Source organism: Pseudonaja textilis, chromosome 2 (assembly GCF_049901715.1).
Source record: "Pseudonaja textilis isolate UNSWEBS1 chromosome 2, rPseTex1.2, whole genome shotgun sequence".
Classification (NCBI taxonomy): Eukaryota; Metazoa; Chordata; class Lepidosauria; order Squamata; family Elapidae; genus Pseudonaja; species Pseudonaja textilis.
The window spans coordinates 62,882,131-62,900,288 of NC_141991.1; the positions used below are offsets into that span (position 1 = coordinate 62,882,131).

Genomic DNA, 18,158 nt, shown 5'->3' on the forward strand with positions numbered 1-18,158 from the left:
TGCAATCCTTTTTTTGTGTGTCCTTCTAGTCTACAACAAATAGCCTCTGAACCCAAACCAGACTTTTCCCCCTTGCTCTGCCTACCCAGAAGATGTCAAGCCAGAGGCAAGTGAATCAGAATGGAAGGACATGTATCTATGATAACTCTAATATGAGAAATATTGCTCTCAAGCTCTGGGATGAGAGAGGGGCTAGGTCAAAACAGAGTTCACCTTTCTCAACAGCCGGTAGAAAAAAGGAATTGCAGAACAATTTTAGGGGGTATAAGGAAGCTCACCTGGACTTTATAGTCCAGAGGGACCAGGATTTCAAAGCAGATGTTGCATAGGGATGCCCTCTTCCTAAAGCTCATGATAAGAAACATGGGCAGCAAAAGATGAAAGATTGCTAGCGTAGACCATGCTCTACTCCTTGTTGCCCCAGGGGTGAGGACAGTGCATAGACCCAGGGCAGAGAAGTGTTATGCTGGCATACAACTCTCTCTCAGATGCACACTCTTGTTTTTGTTTCAGTTTGAAGGGAAGACTTCTTTTGGGATGTCTGTTTTCAATCTCAGCAATGCCATCATGGGCAGTGGGATCCTTGGGCTGGCATATGCTATGGCCAACACTGGCATCCTCCTCTTTCTGTAAGTGCTGTGCTCATCATCTGAAGAGCTTAGAGAGGAATCCACCCTCTCCTTCCTCAGCCAGATGCTCTCCAAATTTGGGGGTTCCCAAATGCGTTGAAAGGTTATGCTGATTGTGGGAATTCCGGACACCCTCTTCCTGGAGGATCTGTACTGTTCTGAAATCTATGGGTAGCTTGTGCAGCTCTCTTGTTGGTTTGCTCTATATACAATACTAGTTTTCCAGGGAATTTTATACTGCCTGATAAAGTAGGTCCTCATGTTACTCGTCTGGTAGCTTTTCCTTGCCAGGGAGGACTATCGTATAGCCTTGTCCTGATTACTTGGGATACAGTGGATTTGTCCATTACTTTGGGAAATGTCAGAATGGATCCCCTCCCCCGTTTTATCCAAAGTCTGTTAAATCAAAGTCTGTTAGACCAATGCCTTACTCTAATGAAATGAGATTCCAATTATTGTCCTGTTCTTGTCATAATCTCAGAAACATAGCTACTAAACCAAACCAACCCAGATCGAGTGGGACAGCCACAATTGCAATTGCAGCCCGCGGCTAAGAGAACTTATGATCCAGTGGCATGCCCTTGGATCTGAGATTATACAAGCTGACCATGCCAAAGGTGGGGTTTTTTTTCAAGAGGCAACGGGACTTTCTGTTTTTTTCTTTGAAGACGTTTTGCTTCTCATCCAAGACGTTTCTTTAGCTCAGAGCTGAAAAAGCTTCTTGGATGAGAAGCAAAACATCTTCAAAGAAAAACCAGAAAGTCCAGTTGCCTCTTGGAAAAAAACACCTTAGGGACAACCATGACCTGGATGACTGAGAAACTCCATAAACATACAAGCTGGCCAAATATAACTACATCATTTTATGTTTTTTGCCTTTACAAGAAACTATTTAGCTTAAGAGTAGGCACGATAGTGGATCATTTATTTATACATTAATGAATGGGAAAGTTGTCAGAAGTTGACCCTAAGCTAAGGTTATTGGCAAATGGAACTCTCATAGTCAGAAAATCAGCTGGGCTGAGTGTACAGAAGGCTTGGGAAGGAAAAGACAAAGGAGGTTTGTTAGGTTCCCACGATGTGGGAAATTAAGGTGGGCTGGAGCAGGTTAGTCTGGGGACAAACAGAACTGTAGTCTATTGATGGTTTGGAGTGGGAGTTGATGCCAGAGAACACAAAGGATGCTCCTCTGCAATGAAGGGAAGGACAAAGTCAGCAGGCCTCTGCTCATAGAACAAAGCCTCCAGGAGCTCTCTGTGTAACACCTCGCATGATCCTGAGTGAAATCAAAGCCTTATTAGGATGGCATGGATGGGAAGGAACAAGAAGGTGCCTGTGTGAACGGGAGGCAGAAAAGAACAGTGCGGGGAGGGTGATCATTGCAAAAGATATTTGAGGAATGACTCCCATCTTGATATACTGTATGGATGGGTTCTACTTCTGTTACTTCATAGAATCCCTGCAGAAAGATAAGAATCCTTCCCGAACTGCAAGGTAGCCAAAAGTAATACAGCTACCTACTTTGCTTTGCCTCTGCTAGTCATTTATCTCTGGCATGTGAATGAAGTAGAGACACAGAGTTGCTATTTCACCCTGAGCAGTTAATGGGATGGAGGACAGGGCCAGCTCCTAATCAACTCAGCTATCTCTTTCTATGTAAATATAAAGCTCGTCCTTCTGTTTTGGGGGCGCAGCATTAAGAGTCACCAGCCTCAATGGATTTCTTCTTGCTTGTATCAATTCCTTTCTCTACAGTAATTTTAACCTGGGTTGTAACCATTCTTGTTGACCATGCAAACCAAAGTGCAGGCCAAAACGTCTGGGGTCAGCACCAGGGTCTGTGTGCAGAGCTGTTGCATCACCCTCTTCCATCTTAAATCTACTCTCTGAACCATCCACTACTCGATCCAGCTCAGAGCCCTGGATTTATTAATGCTTCATGCATGCTTCCCCCGCTCCCCCAAGACTTCCTGTTCTTCCATTTGTCTGCACCCTGTAGACATCTGTATTATTTGCATCTTGACAGGGATGAGAATGACTGCATGTTGGGAGGAGTGAAATGCTTTCAGTGAAGCGATCCGCTCTCGGCTTCCGAGGCTCCCTGGGGCTGATTTCTCATTTGGTTTGAGATTCTGGTTGGGAAGAGCAAAACATGGGCTCTCAAGCCCTCCCAGGTTCTGGGAAGCAATTCAGCATCACGCAGCTACCCTGCAGAGAGCTTGCTTTTGTTCTTTGGTTGCGTTCAGCCACAAAGTTCAGCTAGGGATAGTGCTGGCATGCCTGTCCTCAATCTGCCAAGCCACATTTCTTTCACCAGGAAAGTTTCATGTCACTCTCAAAGCAAAAAACGATGAAGCCCCCAGTTTTTCTAGAAGGCCTTCTTCTGGAGAACAGACATTTTCATTCCCTGTCCTTCAGGGAATCCTACTAATTTTAGTAGCTGATCATAATTTTGGACTGTGAGCATCCCATAGAGTTGACTATCCTTTCTTTAAAACATCCCTGGGGTGTATTTGTCTGGAAATCTCCTATGTTCTCACTTGGTGGCCCACAAGAGGACCATACTGTGAACCCTGTCACGCAGATTGCTCAGCCTGCAGCTGTCCCACTTCTAACCTTTCTATAGGCAACTCATGAAGAAATGCAAGAATTTAATATTCCTGTGCAGAGTTACATTTCATAGGGGAATGTGACTTTTCATACCAAAAGTTGCTTACCCCTCTTCCAAGCCATCAAGGCTTAGTAGGTCCAATAGCTTCTCAACTATTGTACATGGACTGGCTGAGACAGAGATTCACGGAAAGAAAAACTGATCCAGAAACACTTTTCTCTGCCTTTGTAACATGCCAGTTTCTGGAAGGAAGGCTCTGCCATTTCAGTGGGGGCTGAAATTACAACTGTTTGCCTTGTAGCAATTCAAACTTGGGATCGTGAATCTTCTTGTACTACTCTAGTTCTCATCACGTTGACCATCAGCAGCGATAACTGGGGTATTAGACATTATACTCCAATAACACTAAAGGCCCAAGGATAGAAAACTCCAGGAGCCATTTTAGTCAAGAGATGGCAATTATGTGTCATTTCTGTCCAGTCTGGATTTGTGGCTCATGCAGAAGTTTGTGGACATTCTCTGGAGCTCTTTATGCCAAGGTTTTTAGAAATGCAAATAAATTAGACTAAATCCCTAGTTAAAAGACAAAAATAAAACCAGCTGTAGTTCATCATGGCTGAGATTCAGAAGAAGCACTTGGGAAACTGTGAAGGGACAGGTGTTAATAGGCATCCCTGTGCTGGCCCCTCCTCCTTATAAAATTGGGTTGGAAAAATGGACTTTGAAAGAGGGGCAGGTGGGGTTCCCTCCATACCTAATCAGATTGTTTAGTTTGAAGTACTTCCAGCCAGTATGTTTTATATTCGGAGTATTGGGCCGGAGGCATCAAAAATATCTAGATGGTTCCTATGACGGTGTAACCCAAGCCTATAACAAAAGGGTGGGCCCTTCATTTCATGGATGTGGTTGCCACCTTGACTTTTCTGACCTCCACCTTTGGACACTTCTGCTTTAGAGCAAGACTCTTTTTAAATTTACACTATAATTGGAAGAATTAATTGTAGATATATTGAGTAATCGTACCCATCATTTCTAGCCTACTTCATGCCAGGATGGGGACGACTCATACAAAGTTAAGGGCATATCAAGAAGTAGCCATGGCAGCAACATTGCTTTTTCTTTCACTGTGTTTCTAATTACTTTCAAATTTGAATGAAAATCCTGCTGTTTTAGATCTGATCTAGTGAATATTTAGCAATATACAATATATTGTCATAAATGCATTTTTCTTTGTCTGCCTCTTTGGGCAACAATTCGCTTCCTTTCATCTCTATGTGTGGTGATAGCAATATGCTGGCTAGGGAGGAAGGATGTGAAACAGGATATTGGAAAAATTAATACCCATAAAAAATTTCAAAGTTCATTGTCAAGTTTTCAAAACAGCCTTGCTTCTTTCAATATGGTCATTTAATATTCCCATCATGTGATTATACTATAGAATCTGAATCTAGCATAGGGGCGTTATCTTCTGGAGCTCTTCTTATTTTTTTTCTCTTTTTGATAATGGCAACGTGTACTTAACTAGACTCCAGTTATTGGGATGTCATTTATTTGTGGAGGTAAATAATTAGTTGAGAGGTAGCTCTTGAAGTGATGAATTCAATGATTGAAACAATAGTTCAGTCTTGAATGAACAAAATCTCTATCCAGATGTAAGATAACTAATGCTGGGAGAGAATTACTTTCCAGCTGTTTGAGTGTGCATGCGTGCATGGGTGTGGGTTTTGCCCTGTATTCTTCCTGGCTTCCATCCCAATATATTATCCTCTGGGTAGACTTAATTCACCTTTTACAAATTAAAGGGTTACATAACACACTTGTATTAAGACAGTTCAAAATATACCACTGTTCCTGCTTTGTATGCACATCTTCAGGGGAGCCAGTACATAATAATTCCCATATTAAGTTAATGCTCTTAGGAAACTGTACCTTCCTCTCCATGCCCTGCCTTTGTGAATTTATCTGTGAATTTATCAAGTAGGATGGAGTAAATAAAGTAATCAGATGGTAAGGCTATACTAAATCATATTTCTGGGCAGTAAGTGTGCATTTGTTTCTTAACCTTTGGGTTTCTGTTTAAAGAATTGCACCATTTGTTGATCGTAGAAATAAGTACCGTACATTTTGTTTCCTTTCGGTTTTACTCTTGAGCCTTCTCCAGCCTCATGTAATGCAAATGTATGGAACTCTAATGACATTGGAATTGATTAGGGTGGTTATGGATTGTGGAGTTGTAGTCCAACATAGTTATAAATCCAGGACAGGAGTTTGAATTTGAAGAAAGCCACCTGGGTACTTCATATATGATCACTGATAGAGTACTTCCCTTCTGTGATATCTTATTTAAAAGCTCCAGATACCCTGTTCAGAAATTAGAGACTGGTTTTGGAATTAGATAAAATTTGGGAATTATTTCACAAAAAAGACAAAGTAATTGAGATATGCTCTGGTTCTGGCTTCAGAAAATTGTTAGAAGACCACACCCTCTCCTTTTGGATTTGTCCACTATGCTATAAAAGAAGTTGAGATACCTTCTTGAATTTTTTTTGTCCAATATTATCCCAGTTCTTTAATCATATAAATATCTTCTTTTTTCCCCCTAGATTCCTCTTGACTACTGTAGCTCTCTTGTCCAGCTATTCTATACATTTGCTGCTTAAATCATCAGGGATTGTTGGTAAGTGTGATAAACCTGCTGAGAAACACACAGGGGATTCAGTTCAGCCAGTCCTGTGCTATATGATATGGCATCTGGCTGTGACTAAATTAAAGTACTCAGCTAGAAGATCAACTGAGACTCCATTTACTCTGTCTTGAATTCCATGATGGACAAAAGATGGAATAACTGCTAAATAAATAAGTAGAACTGTGGACAATTGCATTGATGCCCTCTTAGCAAACTCAAATCTGAGTGTCTTTTCTATCTTCAACCAGTTGTATGTCTACATCAGGGGTGTCCAACCTTGGCAACTTTAAGACTTGTGGACTTCAATTCCCAGGCTGAGGAATTCTGGGAGTTGAAGTCCACAAGTCTTAAAGTTGCCAAGGTTGGACAACCCTGGTCTACATGCTGTGATCTGGTAAGTCTATTCCCAAAGCTAGGGAACAAACTGCCCAGAGTCACATTGTAGGGGAGATGGGTGGCATAAAAAATTAATAAATTAATTAAAATTAAACAAAAGGAGATTGTTAGGATATAATTGCTTTAATAGTAGAGCTGGTTCAACTTCCTTAAATCTGACTTAGCTGGTGGTTTCTCTTAATCTCATCCCAAAGGTTACATTTAGTCTCCAGCAGTACTTTTGCTAAACGCCTTAATTGTTTCTCCACTTAAGCAGTGGAGAAGAAATTTTCACTATAATAAAAACCAATCAAGATAGCGATTAAGATAAATCTCTGTCAATTTTGTATGGTTTATTTTAGAAATGCAATTTGCAGTGCTTGCCATGTATGCAGGAACGGCTGCTGTTTTTATTCCAATTACTTTTGTTATGAGCCAAGGGCCCAGTCCAAAACATGGTTCATTATGTCACTGAAATGGTGTGGGTCCATTCATATGCCATTTTTCTTTTGTTAATTTTTTGGTATCACGTAGGAATCCGAGCCTATGAGCAATTGGGTTACAGAGCCTTTGGGACACCAGGGAAATTGGCAGCTGCCATTGCTATAACACTACAAAACATTGGAGGTAAGAAGAAACTGCTCATGTTCACATCATCCTTTCAAATATTCTAAAAGCCTTTTTACCTAGATTTCCTAGAAAACAATGTAGAAGAAAGAATCATGCAGGCAAAAATACATTCCTAAATAACTTTCCCTCTGGATCTTATGCGGCCTCTGTCCTCTGGTAACTTCTGTCTCTTTCTTCAGCAATGTCAAGCTACTTATACATTGTGAAGTCTGAACTCCCTCTGGTCATCCAGACCTTCCTCGCCCTGGAAGAGAAAACAACGTAAGTATCCCCATCTGGGTCTTCTATTTGTCTCTTACTTTTCTACGTGTTCTTTATATGCCATATTCACATTGTTCTGCCTAAGGAGGGCGTGATGTCAGCAATGCATGGTGTGCTTGGCTATAGTGCACTGAAAAAAAAAAATACAATTGGCTGAATTCGTATATATTAAGCTTTGAACAAACACACACACTGTGGCTTGTTGTTGCATGAATTTCATTTATTTCTGTCCTGTCATTTATTTCTGTCCCGTCAGTTACATGAGGGAGAATTTTTTTTTAATATCCCTGCTCTGCCTATTTTGTTTATGTCTCTCCAATTTAAGTGCAGATTGTCTCCAGGGTGGGTGCCAATTACGTTTATTATCTGATCCTGATCCCCAGCTCTTAGTCTTTTGCATGGTCAGTGGAGACAAGGTGATAGCTGTAAACTGGGTGGCCAGCCAGAGGGAAGCAGCAAAGCAAAAAGGACAGGCTGGTTCATTACAAAACTACTTTTGGATTGTTAGTCCAGGCCCCATAGAGAAATGGAGTGTGGGGAGAAATGCCACTGCAGAAATACCTGAATCATATGGTACATTTGGGTGCGTTTCCTCCCTTCTTGCCTCTCAAATATTCTTTTTTTTTCTCTCTCTCTCGTCTTTATTCACGAGCTCTCTGCTTTCCCCACCTTCTCCTTCCTTGTGGTTCAGCTCCATTTAACATCTCTTTAGTAGTACAGAGATTTATCTCCTCTGGACAATCTGTTACAGGGATTTCACAGCATTAAGCCACTACTATTTTTGATTGACGCCAACGTTGTATAAACCCTCTGCACAGGATTAAACCAAAGTGAACTTCCAATCCACGCGTGATGCTCCACTTCCTTCTGCCCTGGATGTATTAGTCAGATCTGTGTTTCTGCTCATGGGCTGGCTGGGCTTCAGCATGCCTTCTACCACCCCTAGCAAACCCAAGGAAATGTTTCCTCCTGGTGGAAGGGTTAGCCGGGGAAATTAGTATAGCAGTAGGCAGCGAGAGATCCTCTCCCTTGGATATATGAGTTGCCATCTGAGACCCGAAAATGTATCACTCCTCTTTAGGCCTTCTGAGACATGACAAGGGCAAAGCCACCATCATGTTTGCTTCTTTTCTTCAGTGTGAGATACATCCAAGACATTTTGTGTTATCAGCGGTCTGTTTGTCTGGCATTGGTCCCAAGACTGGGCCACTCTGAAAACGTACGTGGCCAGCATGACAGCAGAATAGAATATTTCATTATCCTTGGAAAATCTTATTTAAAGGAGCAGAGCACATGTTGTCTACAAAGAAGAAACTTGAAAATGGTGACAAGGTTCTTGTATTGCCCTAAACAGTGATACGGTTTTGGCTTGGTTTTGGCTTAGACTGTGGTATGACTCCAGCTATTGTGGGATTGGATTGTGATTTATGAGGTAGTGCAACATGTGTGCTCAGTTATTGTAATGCACAGTGTGTGTACCCAACAACTCTGAAAACATTGGTATTTTAAGAGCACTATTGCATGAGGGGCAAGGGGTATCATTCTAAAACAGGTGTATCTTTAGCTGGATTTGGACTGTCCCTAGTTACAGAGCTGAATATCACAAGCTCAGCAGAGATATCGGCATGTACTTGGAGAAGAATTGTGCCGGGTGACCTTTAATTACAGCCAATCCTAAAAGCAGGCTAAAGATCAAACTAGGACTTTTAGAATGGAAGAAGGTCAAGAGTTTAGCTTCTAAGGAAACAAGATGGGTAAAATAGGTGGTGATTCACCTTTTGAGGTCTATATATGATCAGTTTCTGGAACTCAACCTGAACAGGTTGTAAGAGTAAACTGGGGACAAGATCAGCATCCTTTTAGAGCCTGCCATGGTTCCTCTTGGACTGCTTTTTGTTATGAGAAGCCTTTGTATGGCCCAAGACCAAAGGAGCCACAGTTCTGCCTTCTAAACTGCATCTTACAGTGCCATTCAAGACTAAAGACCCAGGGCTTATTTTCAGGAGACTTTGGAGTTTCCTGATACAGGGCAAGGATTTTTTTATACTCTGAAATTCTTATAACCAGTCCCCCTCTCCTACCTCTTAAATATTTATCTCTGCTTGCTTGAAATGCCTTTCATTTGTTTATGAGCTTCCACACCCACTCTTTTTAATCCCAAAGCTTCTCCCATAAAATAAAATAGTTAATATAAAATTCCCTTCCAAAAATAGTGCTCTTTGTTGGATTATGAAAATTAAGCCTGTACATATCCAGATGTATCTGTCTTTAAATATTACATGAGTCATGCAGAATTTCTGGTTTCCTGGCTTATAATGTTTCCTTTTTTTGTCCTTAGCCTCATGGAGAAATATGTGAGGTACTGAAATGCTAAACAGAGCTTTTCCTTGTGTGCTTTTAGACTAGGCCTTGCCTTAGACCTCTCTTTGGAAGGAAACTTGGTAAGGTTTCCTTAGATTTGGATTACAGTTTCAAGGGCTCGGGTTAGAGACAAATGGGAAGAGAGAGAAAGAGAGAGGGAGAGAAATGGATGGATGGATAGATATAGATAAATAGGTAGATAGGTGATAGATAAACAGAAATCTCTCAAAATATAGGAAGTGTCATGATTCAGTGGCTGGGTTCCATACAGTGTGTCCTAAAGGTTCAAGATTTAGTCCTTTTCTTCAAGCTATGCTGGCAAAGCTCAGCCTAAATTTGAAGAGCTGATGTTGGTAATTTTGTTCTAATTAAAAGAATAGTCTGACTGATTAGATCCATATAGGAAGACTACTGTCGCATAGTATTTGCAACCATAGTCTACTAGTCACAGAGAGATTAATCCTGTTGTATGATTCTAGAAAAGAGCCTACTATAGAAGGGTACCATGTAACCCCCAAGAATCTCACACACACACACACACACACACACACACACACACACACCAAGAGCCTACATAAGTTAAGTGTTTTAATGTGACAGTGAGGATACATTCTGTGTATCCATACATATTAGTTCTGTTTAACGCATTAGTATTATTTAATTGCATTAACTGTTCTACCTGTCCGCTTTTTTTGCTTTGGCTGCATTTAGTTTGGAGAGATACCTCATGGTACTCAGAGATCAAGTGGCTACAAATGATGTAATTTTGACTGTGTCATTTCAGGGACTGGTATCTGAATGGAAATTACCTGGTAATCCTGGTCAGTGTCACCATTATCCTTCCTCTGGCCCTTATGAAACAACTGGGTAAGGTTTACTTAAGCTCCTTAACTCTCATTGATGAGGATGACAAACACTTTGACTGTCCCATCCTTAAAGACTGTGCGGTGAAAGATGGAATTAGCAGGAAAAGCAGCACAGATATTGCTGACTATATGAAAACAAGGGCTTTTGTTTTGCCAAGTGTTTTTAAAAAGCATGAGAATTACCCCTAATACCACATCCAGTGAAATGCTCCTCTTCATGCCATCTACTTCTGAGAATTAAAGTATTACTTAGAACTGGACAATCTTGGACTTTGCAAAATGGAAAACGCAAAGCACTCTTCCTTACTTTCAGGAACACGTGCTTCAAAACTTTCTAATAGCTAGACTGGCTTATAGACAATAATAATGAAAGAATGACAGAGAAAGAACAAGAGATAGAAATTTAGCACAACAGAGAAATCTACAAATTACATTACAGATCCCTTGCAATATTTTGTTTTTTCTTGTTCCAGGTTATCTTGGTTATGCCAGTGGGTTTTCTCTCAGCTGCATGGTCTTCTTCCTCATTTCGGTGCGTTTGAATGATGATGGGTTATAAAATCTTGTTTTAACTCTGTGTAAGATTTATTTATGATAGAAAGCTGTTCATGTCTATTCAGAAGTTTGATCCATTGAGTTCAACATGATCAACTTGCAGAAAAATGAGCAAAAAATTGAAATTTTAATTAGAAAATATAGGTAGTTCTCACTTAACAACAGGAATTGCAAGATTGTAAAACAAACTTTAGATGACTGTGCTGCTTAGCAACAGCAGTTCCAGCTCTTCTGGTTGTGTTATTAAGTGAATCCTATGCTGTCATTAAGTATAAAGTCACATGGTCAGTATTGGTGACCTCCAGCCAGCTTTCTATTGACTTTGTCAAAAGCTGGTGGCAAAGTTTGCATTTGGTGATCATATGAACATGGGATGCTGCAAAATCATAATTGTGACTTGGTTGCTGAGCATCTGGATTGCAATTATGTGAATACAGGGGCACTGCCACAACTATGAGATCAGTCATAAGTACCTCTAGTTCAGCACTATCATAAGCTGTAATGGTTGCTGAATGAGTAATTGTTAAGCAAGGATTACCTGTACATGTAATTTCTATCTTGCCCATCTTTTAAGAGTGGCAAATACATTTCCCTGTGTCTTTTATTCACATAGCAACTTGATGGGAAGGGTTGGATTAAGAAAGAGAAAGTTATTCTGAGCTTGAGGGCTCCATTGAAACTTTAATGCAAGTCTTTTCAATACAACAATGTTGATGTTTTGGATTACAACTTTTAATCAGCCTCAACCTATGGTTAGAGATCACAAGAGCTGTAGCTAACACAAAGACTGAGGAAATTTGATAGCTCTGTTACCATGACTTGTCTGAGGTACACTACCTGAAAATCTAATGAAAAATATTTCATGGTTGGACATTTTCAAGGATTTATTTGGGGGTCTTTCCTTTTTCCTAGTTTAAAAAATATTTATTTAATATTTGTTTAAATATTTATAATATTTATTAAATATTTATTAATATTTATTAATATTTGTTTATTCATTTCTTTGTTTCACAACAATTCTAGTACATCTCAGCCTAATCTCTTTTACAAGGATCTCATAAAGATAATATAGGAGAGAGTCAGAGAAGGAAAAGTATGCTTGGTGCCAATTGCATCTTGAAGAAGATCCAGATTAAATAAATGGAATCAAATTTTAAAACAGGTTTCTTAGGAGAGGTGTTTTATCCTAGCTTCTAAGGGAGTGATACTTCAGGGTATTGATTCACTATAAAAGCATCTTTACTTGCATGTAATTATTTCTGCTAGATTCTCTCTCCATCAAGCCAGATATACCGTATCTGATTCTGAATCTGGTCCTAATTTTTTTTCCTTTTGGGTCATCAGGCCAAGGAGGAGGATTTTATATTTCTTGACATCGCTAAAATTGGACAGGGCTACTTTCTCAAGTGCAGACTGTCCCAGTAAATAGCTCGCAAGCAATTTGCCTCCAGCCTTTGCAAGTTGCATCGCTACATTCTCACTCCCTTGTCAGAAACACTGATCTATTCCTGGGAGAAGAAGCTTTGTATCATTGTGAGGGACAACAGGAGAAGACAGGAAGTAGCACCAGATCCCTCATAGGGATGTTAGTATGCATACTAATAAAGTACAATTTCAAAGTCCCTACTAATCTTGGAGAAAGGAGTATTTTTTACTCTTCTTTAAGCTATTGTACATTTTCAAGTCAGAAGTGGTTTTAGTTTAAATCAGGGGTCCTTGGTACTCTCTGAGCTTGATTGTTTTCTTGCAGATGTTTCATTACCCAAATGAGGAAACATCACGATGTTGCCTAGTTTAGGTAATGAAATGCCAGGAAGAAAACAATACAGCTCAGAGAGCACCAAGGACACTTTATTTCAACCCAGAGCTACAAATATTCTCTTTTGTCAGTAGCTTAAATCAGCTAGTTGCTCCTACAGGAAATGCTGCACTGAAAATATTCATAACTAATCAAATTGTAATTTTTGCCCTAGATTATAATAAGGATGATCCCAAAGGGCTTGCTAGCTTTTTTCCCCCTCCTAACACTCCAGTCCTATAAATAATCGTAGCTGTAATCTCTTGCCAAAAATAGTAGTGCTATTGTCACCGGAGCATTTGTGCTACTTACTTCTTGTTTTAAAAAGTGGCAATCTGATGGCATTATGGTAAAATGTCTTTAGGAAGCTATATAAGTAAATCTCTTTTATGATACACATTGGAGACATGTCATGCTGCCTAAGCTTAGCATGTTTTACAAGCTACATGGTGGTGCAGGGTATGAAGTTCCACTGTGATGTCTCCTATTTGGAGACATTTAATTTACTTTTTGCCTGATGCCTCAGGCAAGCTACTCAGTAGGGTTTGGCATGGGTTAATGTTCTGTCTCCCTGATTTTAATTTGTATTATTTTACCCTGGTTTTTTTTTAATAAAAGTGAATGAATTCAGCAACTTTTTTTTAAAGTGCAATTTGAGTAGTTTTGTTGTGTTTCATTGAACCTGTTTTAAGTTTATTTTATAAAGAAAAGCACAGTATAATTTTTTTAAATAATAAGATTTACCAGAACTTACAACCTTAGGCTGTATATTTGTGCTGCTATCTTTGTATTAAAGTCAAATCATTCAAATCTTAAAGTGGGTTTCAAGATCGCGAGTTTTGAGAAATATGAATTAGAATAGGAAAGTACATACGATGTTTAGAACTCGGTTATTACGTTTTACTAATACAAAGATGTGAGAGTGTAAATGTGGTTACTTCAGTGGAAAGTGTAGTTCCCAGGATTCTTAAAAGTTATAGCAGCAATAGGCAAATTGATCCTTTCCAGATTTCTTTTTAACTCTTCTCAACTCTAGTCTGTAAGACCTGTGACAAGGGAATGTGAGATTTGGATTCATAAGATAGGAAGGCATCATGTTTCTAGTATTAACATATTATCACTCTGATATGTGCACTTTTGTATTGGACCTCTCTGACTGGCCGACATGACCTACTGGAGGCATCCCCAGAATAGCTAAATAAAATTGTGAGAAGTGGCCAAGAAGCTTCTTCAGGTTCTTCTTGAAGCAAAATGTTTTCAAGGACAAAAACAAGAAAAGTCCAGTTGCCTTTTAGAAAAGCATGAAGCTATTTGGATGAGAAGTGAAATGTTTTCAAGGAAAAAAACCAAGAAAATCCAGTTGCCTTTTAGAAAATCACCTTTGGGACAGCCATGACCTGGATGATTGAGAATCTCCATAGACATCATTTCTAGTTCTATTCCATCTCCATTCAACCAATCAGAAATATGCTCACTTTTTATATTAATAATAATGTAAACTGAATACAATCCTACCTAGTGCCTGTCATCTTCCTACCATGGATTGGTTTGGACACTATTTGGAGGATTTTGATATTTTAAGAGCATCTTTGGATGCATTCAAAAAACAAGCGTCTTGCCTTTCCATAGAAGGACATGGCCAGTCTTAAAATGCCTGTTTATCATATGACAAATTGATGAGATCCTCCTTCTCCTCTTCCCAAAAAAGAGGTTGTTGGATAGGGTAGGCATATTTCCACATGAAGCACTGAGTTGTGACCAATAATCACGCCTTTTATTTTCTAAAGGCATGAAAGACATTCTTGGAGAGAGGAATTATAACAATGGCAATCGATATTGTCACTTATTCATTTGTTTTAATCTTTTTTTAAAAATAAAGCAATGTAGTCAGTTGGAGTAGAGATTCTGGCAAAGGCTTTGGACACTTGTTGGCTTGTGTTTGTTTTATATAGCAGTAGACTGAGTTACTGAGTGACTCATGGTGAGTTACAATTTGCAGAAACTTGAAAACACAGAAATAAATTTGGGATAACATACAGTATAATAAATGTTCAAAACTGGATAAAAAGAAAAATAGGACAATGGGATAACAGAAATAACAATAAGAACAAAATTAACCTAGACCAATTCTCACATATTTCAATCAAGAATTTTAGTTCTGTATGGGTTCTTTCCATGTTCTGGGCTAAAACACAGAGGAAGAACCAGGTTCTACAGAAGAACAAACAGATCAGGGCCATGCAAATCTTGTTTTACAGGGCAGATGCTACGACAGAGAAGGCAGACTTTCTGGGTCCCACCAGAAGACACTGTTTCATAGTAGGAACCCAATGCATGGCGCTAAGCCAGATCTCATGGGACAAACAGAAATAATTGAAGACAGGCAGTTCTGCAGTTAAACTGATCCCATGCCATGAAGTACGTTGATGCTTAAGTCCCCCAATCAAAAACTCGTACACAAATGTTAGCTATTCTTTCCTCAGATAACTCAGAGCTATCCAACATAGCTGATTTCTTGCCTAATGTTGAGGTCACCCAATGAAAATATGATTAAAATATGTGAAGCAAGCAAATGAAGAACCTTGTATTGATGAAAACCTATGAGATTTTATTTCCTCCTCAGATGAGAACTTACAGGGTTTTATTTCCTCCTCAGGTCATTTACAAAAAGTTCCAGATTGCTTGTCCACTTCCTGAGCGGATCAGCAACAACACAGGGGACCTGAATTATACCTTGATTAGCACAAGCAGCTATCAAAATGAACACACTACTGTGCAGGCCATAGAGGAAGACATTTGCTCTCCAAGTTTGTTCACACTCAAGTCTCAGGTCAGATGAGTGGATTCATGATGATACCAGCAGTAATTAATAATGTATATCGTTCTCCAACTTAGGTGCCATCGAAATGTGTGAATTTTCAGCCATGGTAATGCTGATTGTGGGTAGGAGGTTTGGCCAGGAAGTGTCTAAGTTAGAGAATAATTATCAGGCCCTGTTAATTGTATCAGATGTTTACTATATTTCTGGTATTTTATTATTAAATGTTAATGGTTGTTCTAGAGGCAAAATGATACAAATAATTTAAACCAATCTTCTCCAGTCGGAGATTCTCCAGATGACCATGCTAACTGGGACGGTGGGAGGTTATGTTGATCTAAACTATGGAGCAGGAGTGGCAAAAGGAGAAAGAAATTAATAGATAGGTAGAAAAAGGAATAAATGTAAATGTGATTGTTAATGAAAGAGTAAAAAAAAAAGAAGAATTAAAAAAAAAGAGGAAAGCAAAGGGGAAACTTACAAAAGTAGAGAAACCATTTTGAGGATAAAAACCATATAGCCAAAAAGCAAGGTAACAGCGAGGAAGGAAAGAGATAAAATATAAAATAGCTAAAGACTCAAAGGGAGACCTGGAAATAGCTCACGACTGAAGTGGCATAACCATCCTTTAGTGCAGTGGTCTCCAAACTTTCTGGCTTTGTGGACCGGTGATGGGGGTGGGAGAGAGATTGGTTCCGAGTAGTGGGCGAACACACATGTGCGTGCAGCTCCATTTGCGCAAGCAGCAGCACGTGCACCCTCTGCACAAGTGGAGCTATGTGCACATCTGTGCTTGCCTACTGCATCTGTGCCTTGGTTCTGAATGGCCCGTAGCCCGATAGTGGGTTGCAGCCTGGGGGTTGGAGCCCCCTGCTTTAGTGGTTACTGATGTCTGATGAAGTGAATGGAAGAATGGCCACAATAGCACACCTAGATTGGGGTTCAGGCCCCTGAGTTTCTGGGAATCACAATTGTATAAGAATTTGTCTCCACTTTTTTAATTCCCTGCGAATCTTTGTTAACACTTTTTGGGGGTGTGCAATCTCTTTGCATAAGTATAGTTGAGAGCTTAAAACAACATCACTCTTGCAGGCAGAAGCTTCTCTGACATTTCCCCAACATCTCTTTACTCTTTTAACTTTGCAGACAGCCTACACCATCCCTATCATGGCATTTGCTTTTGTGTGTCATCCTGAAGTCCTTCCTATCTACACTGAGTTGAAAAAGTAAGTATGTATATATGTTAATAATACTTCACTGCTGAGATCACTGAAGTAGTGTTGCGAGTGAAGAAATAGCGTAGGCATCGGACTACTGAATTTAGAGGATGAATATAAAGATGATGTTTTAAGACATTTGTTCTTTTTCTTTCTCATGCATGCGCACATTTACTGTACATTGCCTTTAGCAAATTCTGGACAGCATCCTTCCATGTCATAGGAAAGACGTGCAGTTCTAAGTCCAAAAGGCCAAACTGGCTGGTTCTGTTGAGCAAATGTATCTTTTCTGCCATCCCAGAACGTTGATTCTCAGTAGGCAGGTGGACAAATATCTGTTCAAAAATGCATAAGAGACTTGATTAGTCAAGAGGGGAACTTGTATTTTGTGGTCTGTTAGAATTGCACTTCTGAGAATCAGTGCTATCGTTTTCCACTACAATTTCATAGCATGGATTGTGCAACTGAAATTCATTTTAATTTAAAAACCATTTAGTGTTTCTCTGGATTTTCATCAAATGTTGCTCCCTCTTCCATAATAGACTGGTGAGATATATGCCATCTAAACTCCTTGACTTGTCATGTAATATTATCTAACAGGGTGAAGGTTCAGAGTTTTTTTTTTAGATACAAAATTGAGTTTCATTGAGCATTTGTATTTTTAAATAATAGCAAGGTAAGAGCTTATTGCACTTTTGTGTGTCTTTTAGCCCAACTAAGAAGAAGATGCAGTGTATCTCCAACATTTCCATCACAGTCATGTATGTTATGTACTTCCTGGCTGCCCTATTTGGTTATCTCACATTTTATGGTAAGTTCCTTTCTATTGCCCTAGGAGTTCATGTATGTCCCGAGGACCACATTCAGCCCATCAGTATCCCTTTTGTGACTCCCAGAATTTGGATCTTTTTAAATTTTGGAGGGAGGAGAGTTGTGAAGATATATATATTAAACCTTGTAGAGATTTTAGGCATCCATTTGATCTCTTAAATCCCTCTCTTGCCAATTTTGGAATATTCGATCAACATACCTTACAAAGACTTGGGTAGCCTTCAAGCCAACAGAAAGTTTGCAATGTATCCCGTGTTCTGTGCTTTCTAATTAAATGGAAGAAAGGCAGGTACTGAGGGCAGAAAGTACTGCCTTTTTAAAGCTACAGTCTTATTCCCTCGAGGACTTAACCATTGGAATGTAGTTGCAGGCTATTATATATATGTTCTTTGGATGCTCAATTCACTAATGAACTATAAAGCACCATAAAGTAGTGATCCTTTCACATTTTGCAAAGCTTGTGTTCTCAGCTATGCTTTGGACTGGCCTGTTTCATGCATTTCATTAGAGAACCTCCAAA

General features: G+C 39.5%; 1 protein-coding gene and 1 long non-coding RNA gene across 5 annotated transcripts in view; one reads left to right on the forward strand and one right to left on the reverse strand.

Annotated features, from left to right (window-relative positions):
* The window catches only part of SLC38A3 (solute carrier family 38 member 3), a 61,929-nt gene that overhangs the window by 35,637 nt on the left and 8,134 nt on the right, over positions 1–18,158 (forward strand). For 3 of the 4 annotated variants that reach the window (XM_026725622.2, XM_087924089.1, XM_087924090.1), the window contains 9 exons: positions 514–629; positions 5,844–5,917; positions 6,836–6,928; positions 7,111–7,192; positions 10,338–10,420; positions 10,893–10,951; positions 15,429–15,602; positions 16,737–16,816; positions 17,518–17,618. In XM_026725622.2, coding sequence (XP_026581407.1) covers positions 514–629; positions 5,844–5,917; positions 6,836–6,928; positions 7,111–7,192; positions 10,338–10,420; positions 10,893–10,951; positions 15,429–15,602; positions 16,737–16,816; positions 17,518–17,618 — 862 coding nt within the window. The remainder of the gene's footprint in view (positions 1–513; positions 630–5,843; positions 5,918–6,835; positions 6,929–7,110; positions 7,193–10,337; positions 10,421–10,892; positions 10,952–15,428; positions 15,603–16,736; positions 16,817–17,517; positions 17,619–18,158) is intronic. The other variant, XM_087924091.1, reaches the window with a different exon arrangement.
* LOC148126881 (uncharacterized) overlaps positions 16,934–18,158 on the reverse strand; it is a 45,329-nt gene continuing 44,104 nt past the window's right edge. Inside the window, exon 3 of the long non-coding RNA XR_015741673.1 lies at positions 16,934–17,142. This is a non-coding gene — a long non-coding RNA (uncharacterized LOC148126881). The remainder of the gene's footprint in view (positions 17,143–18,158) is intronic.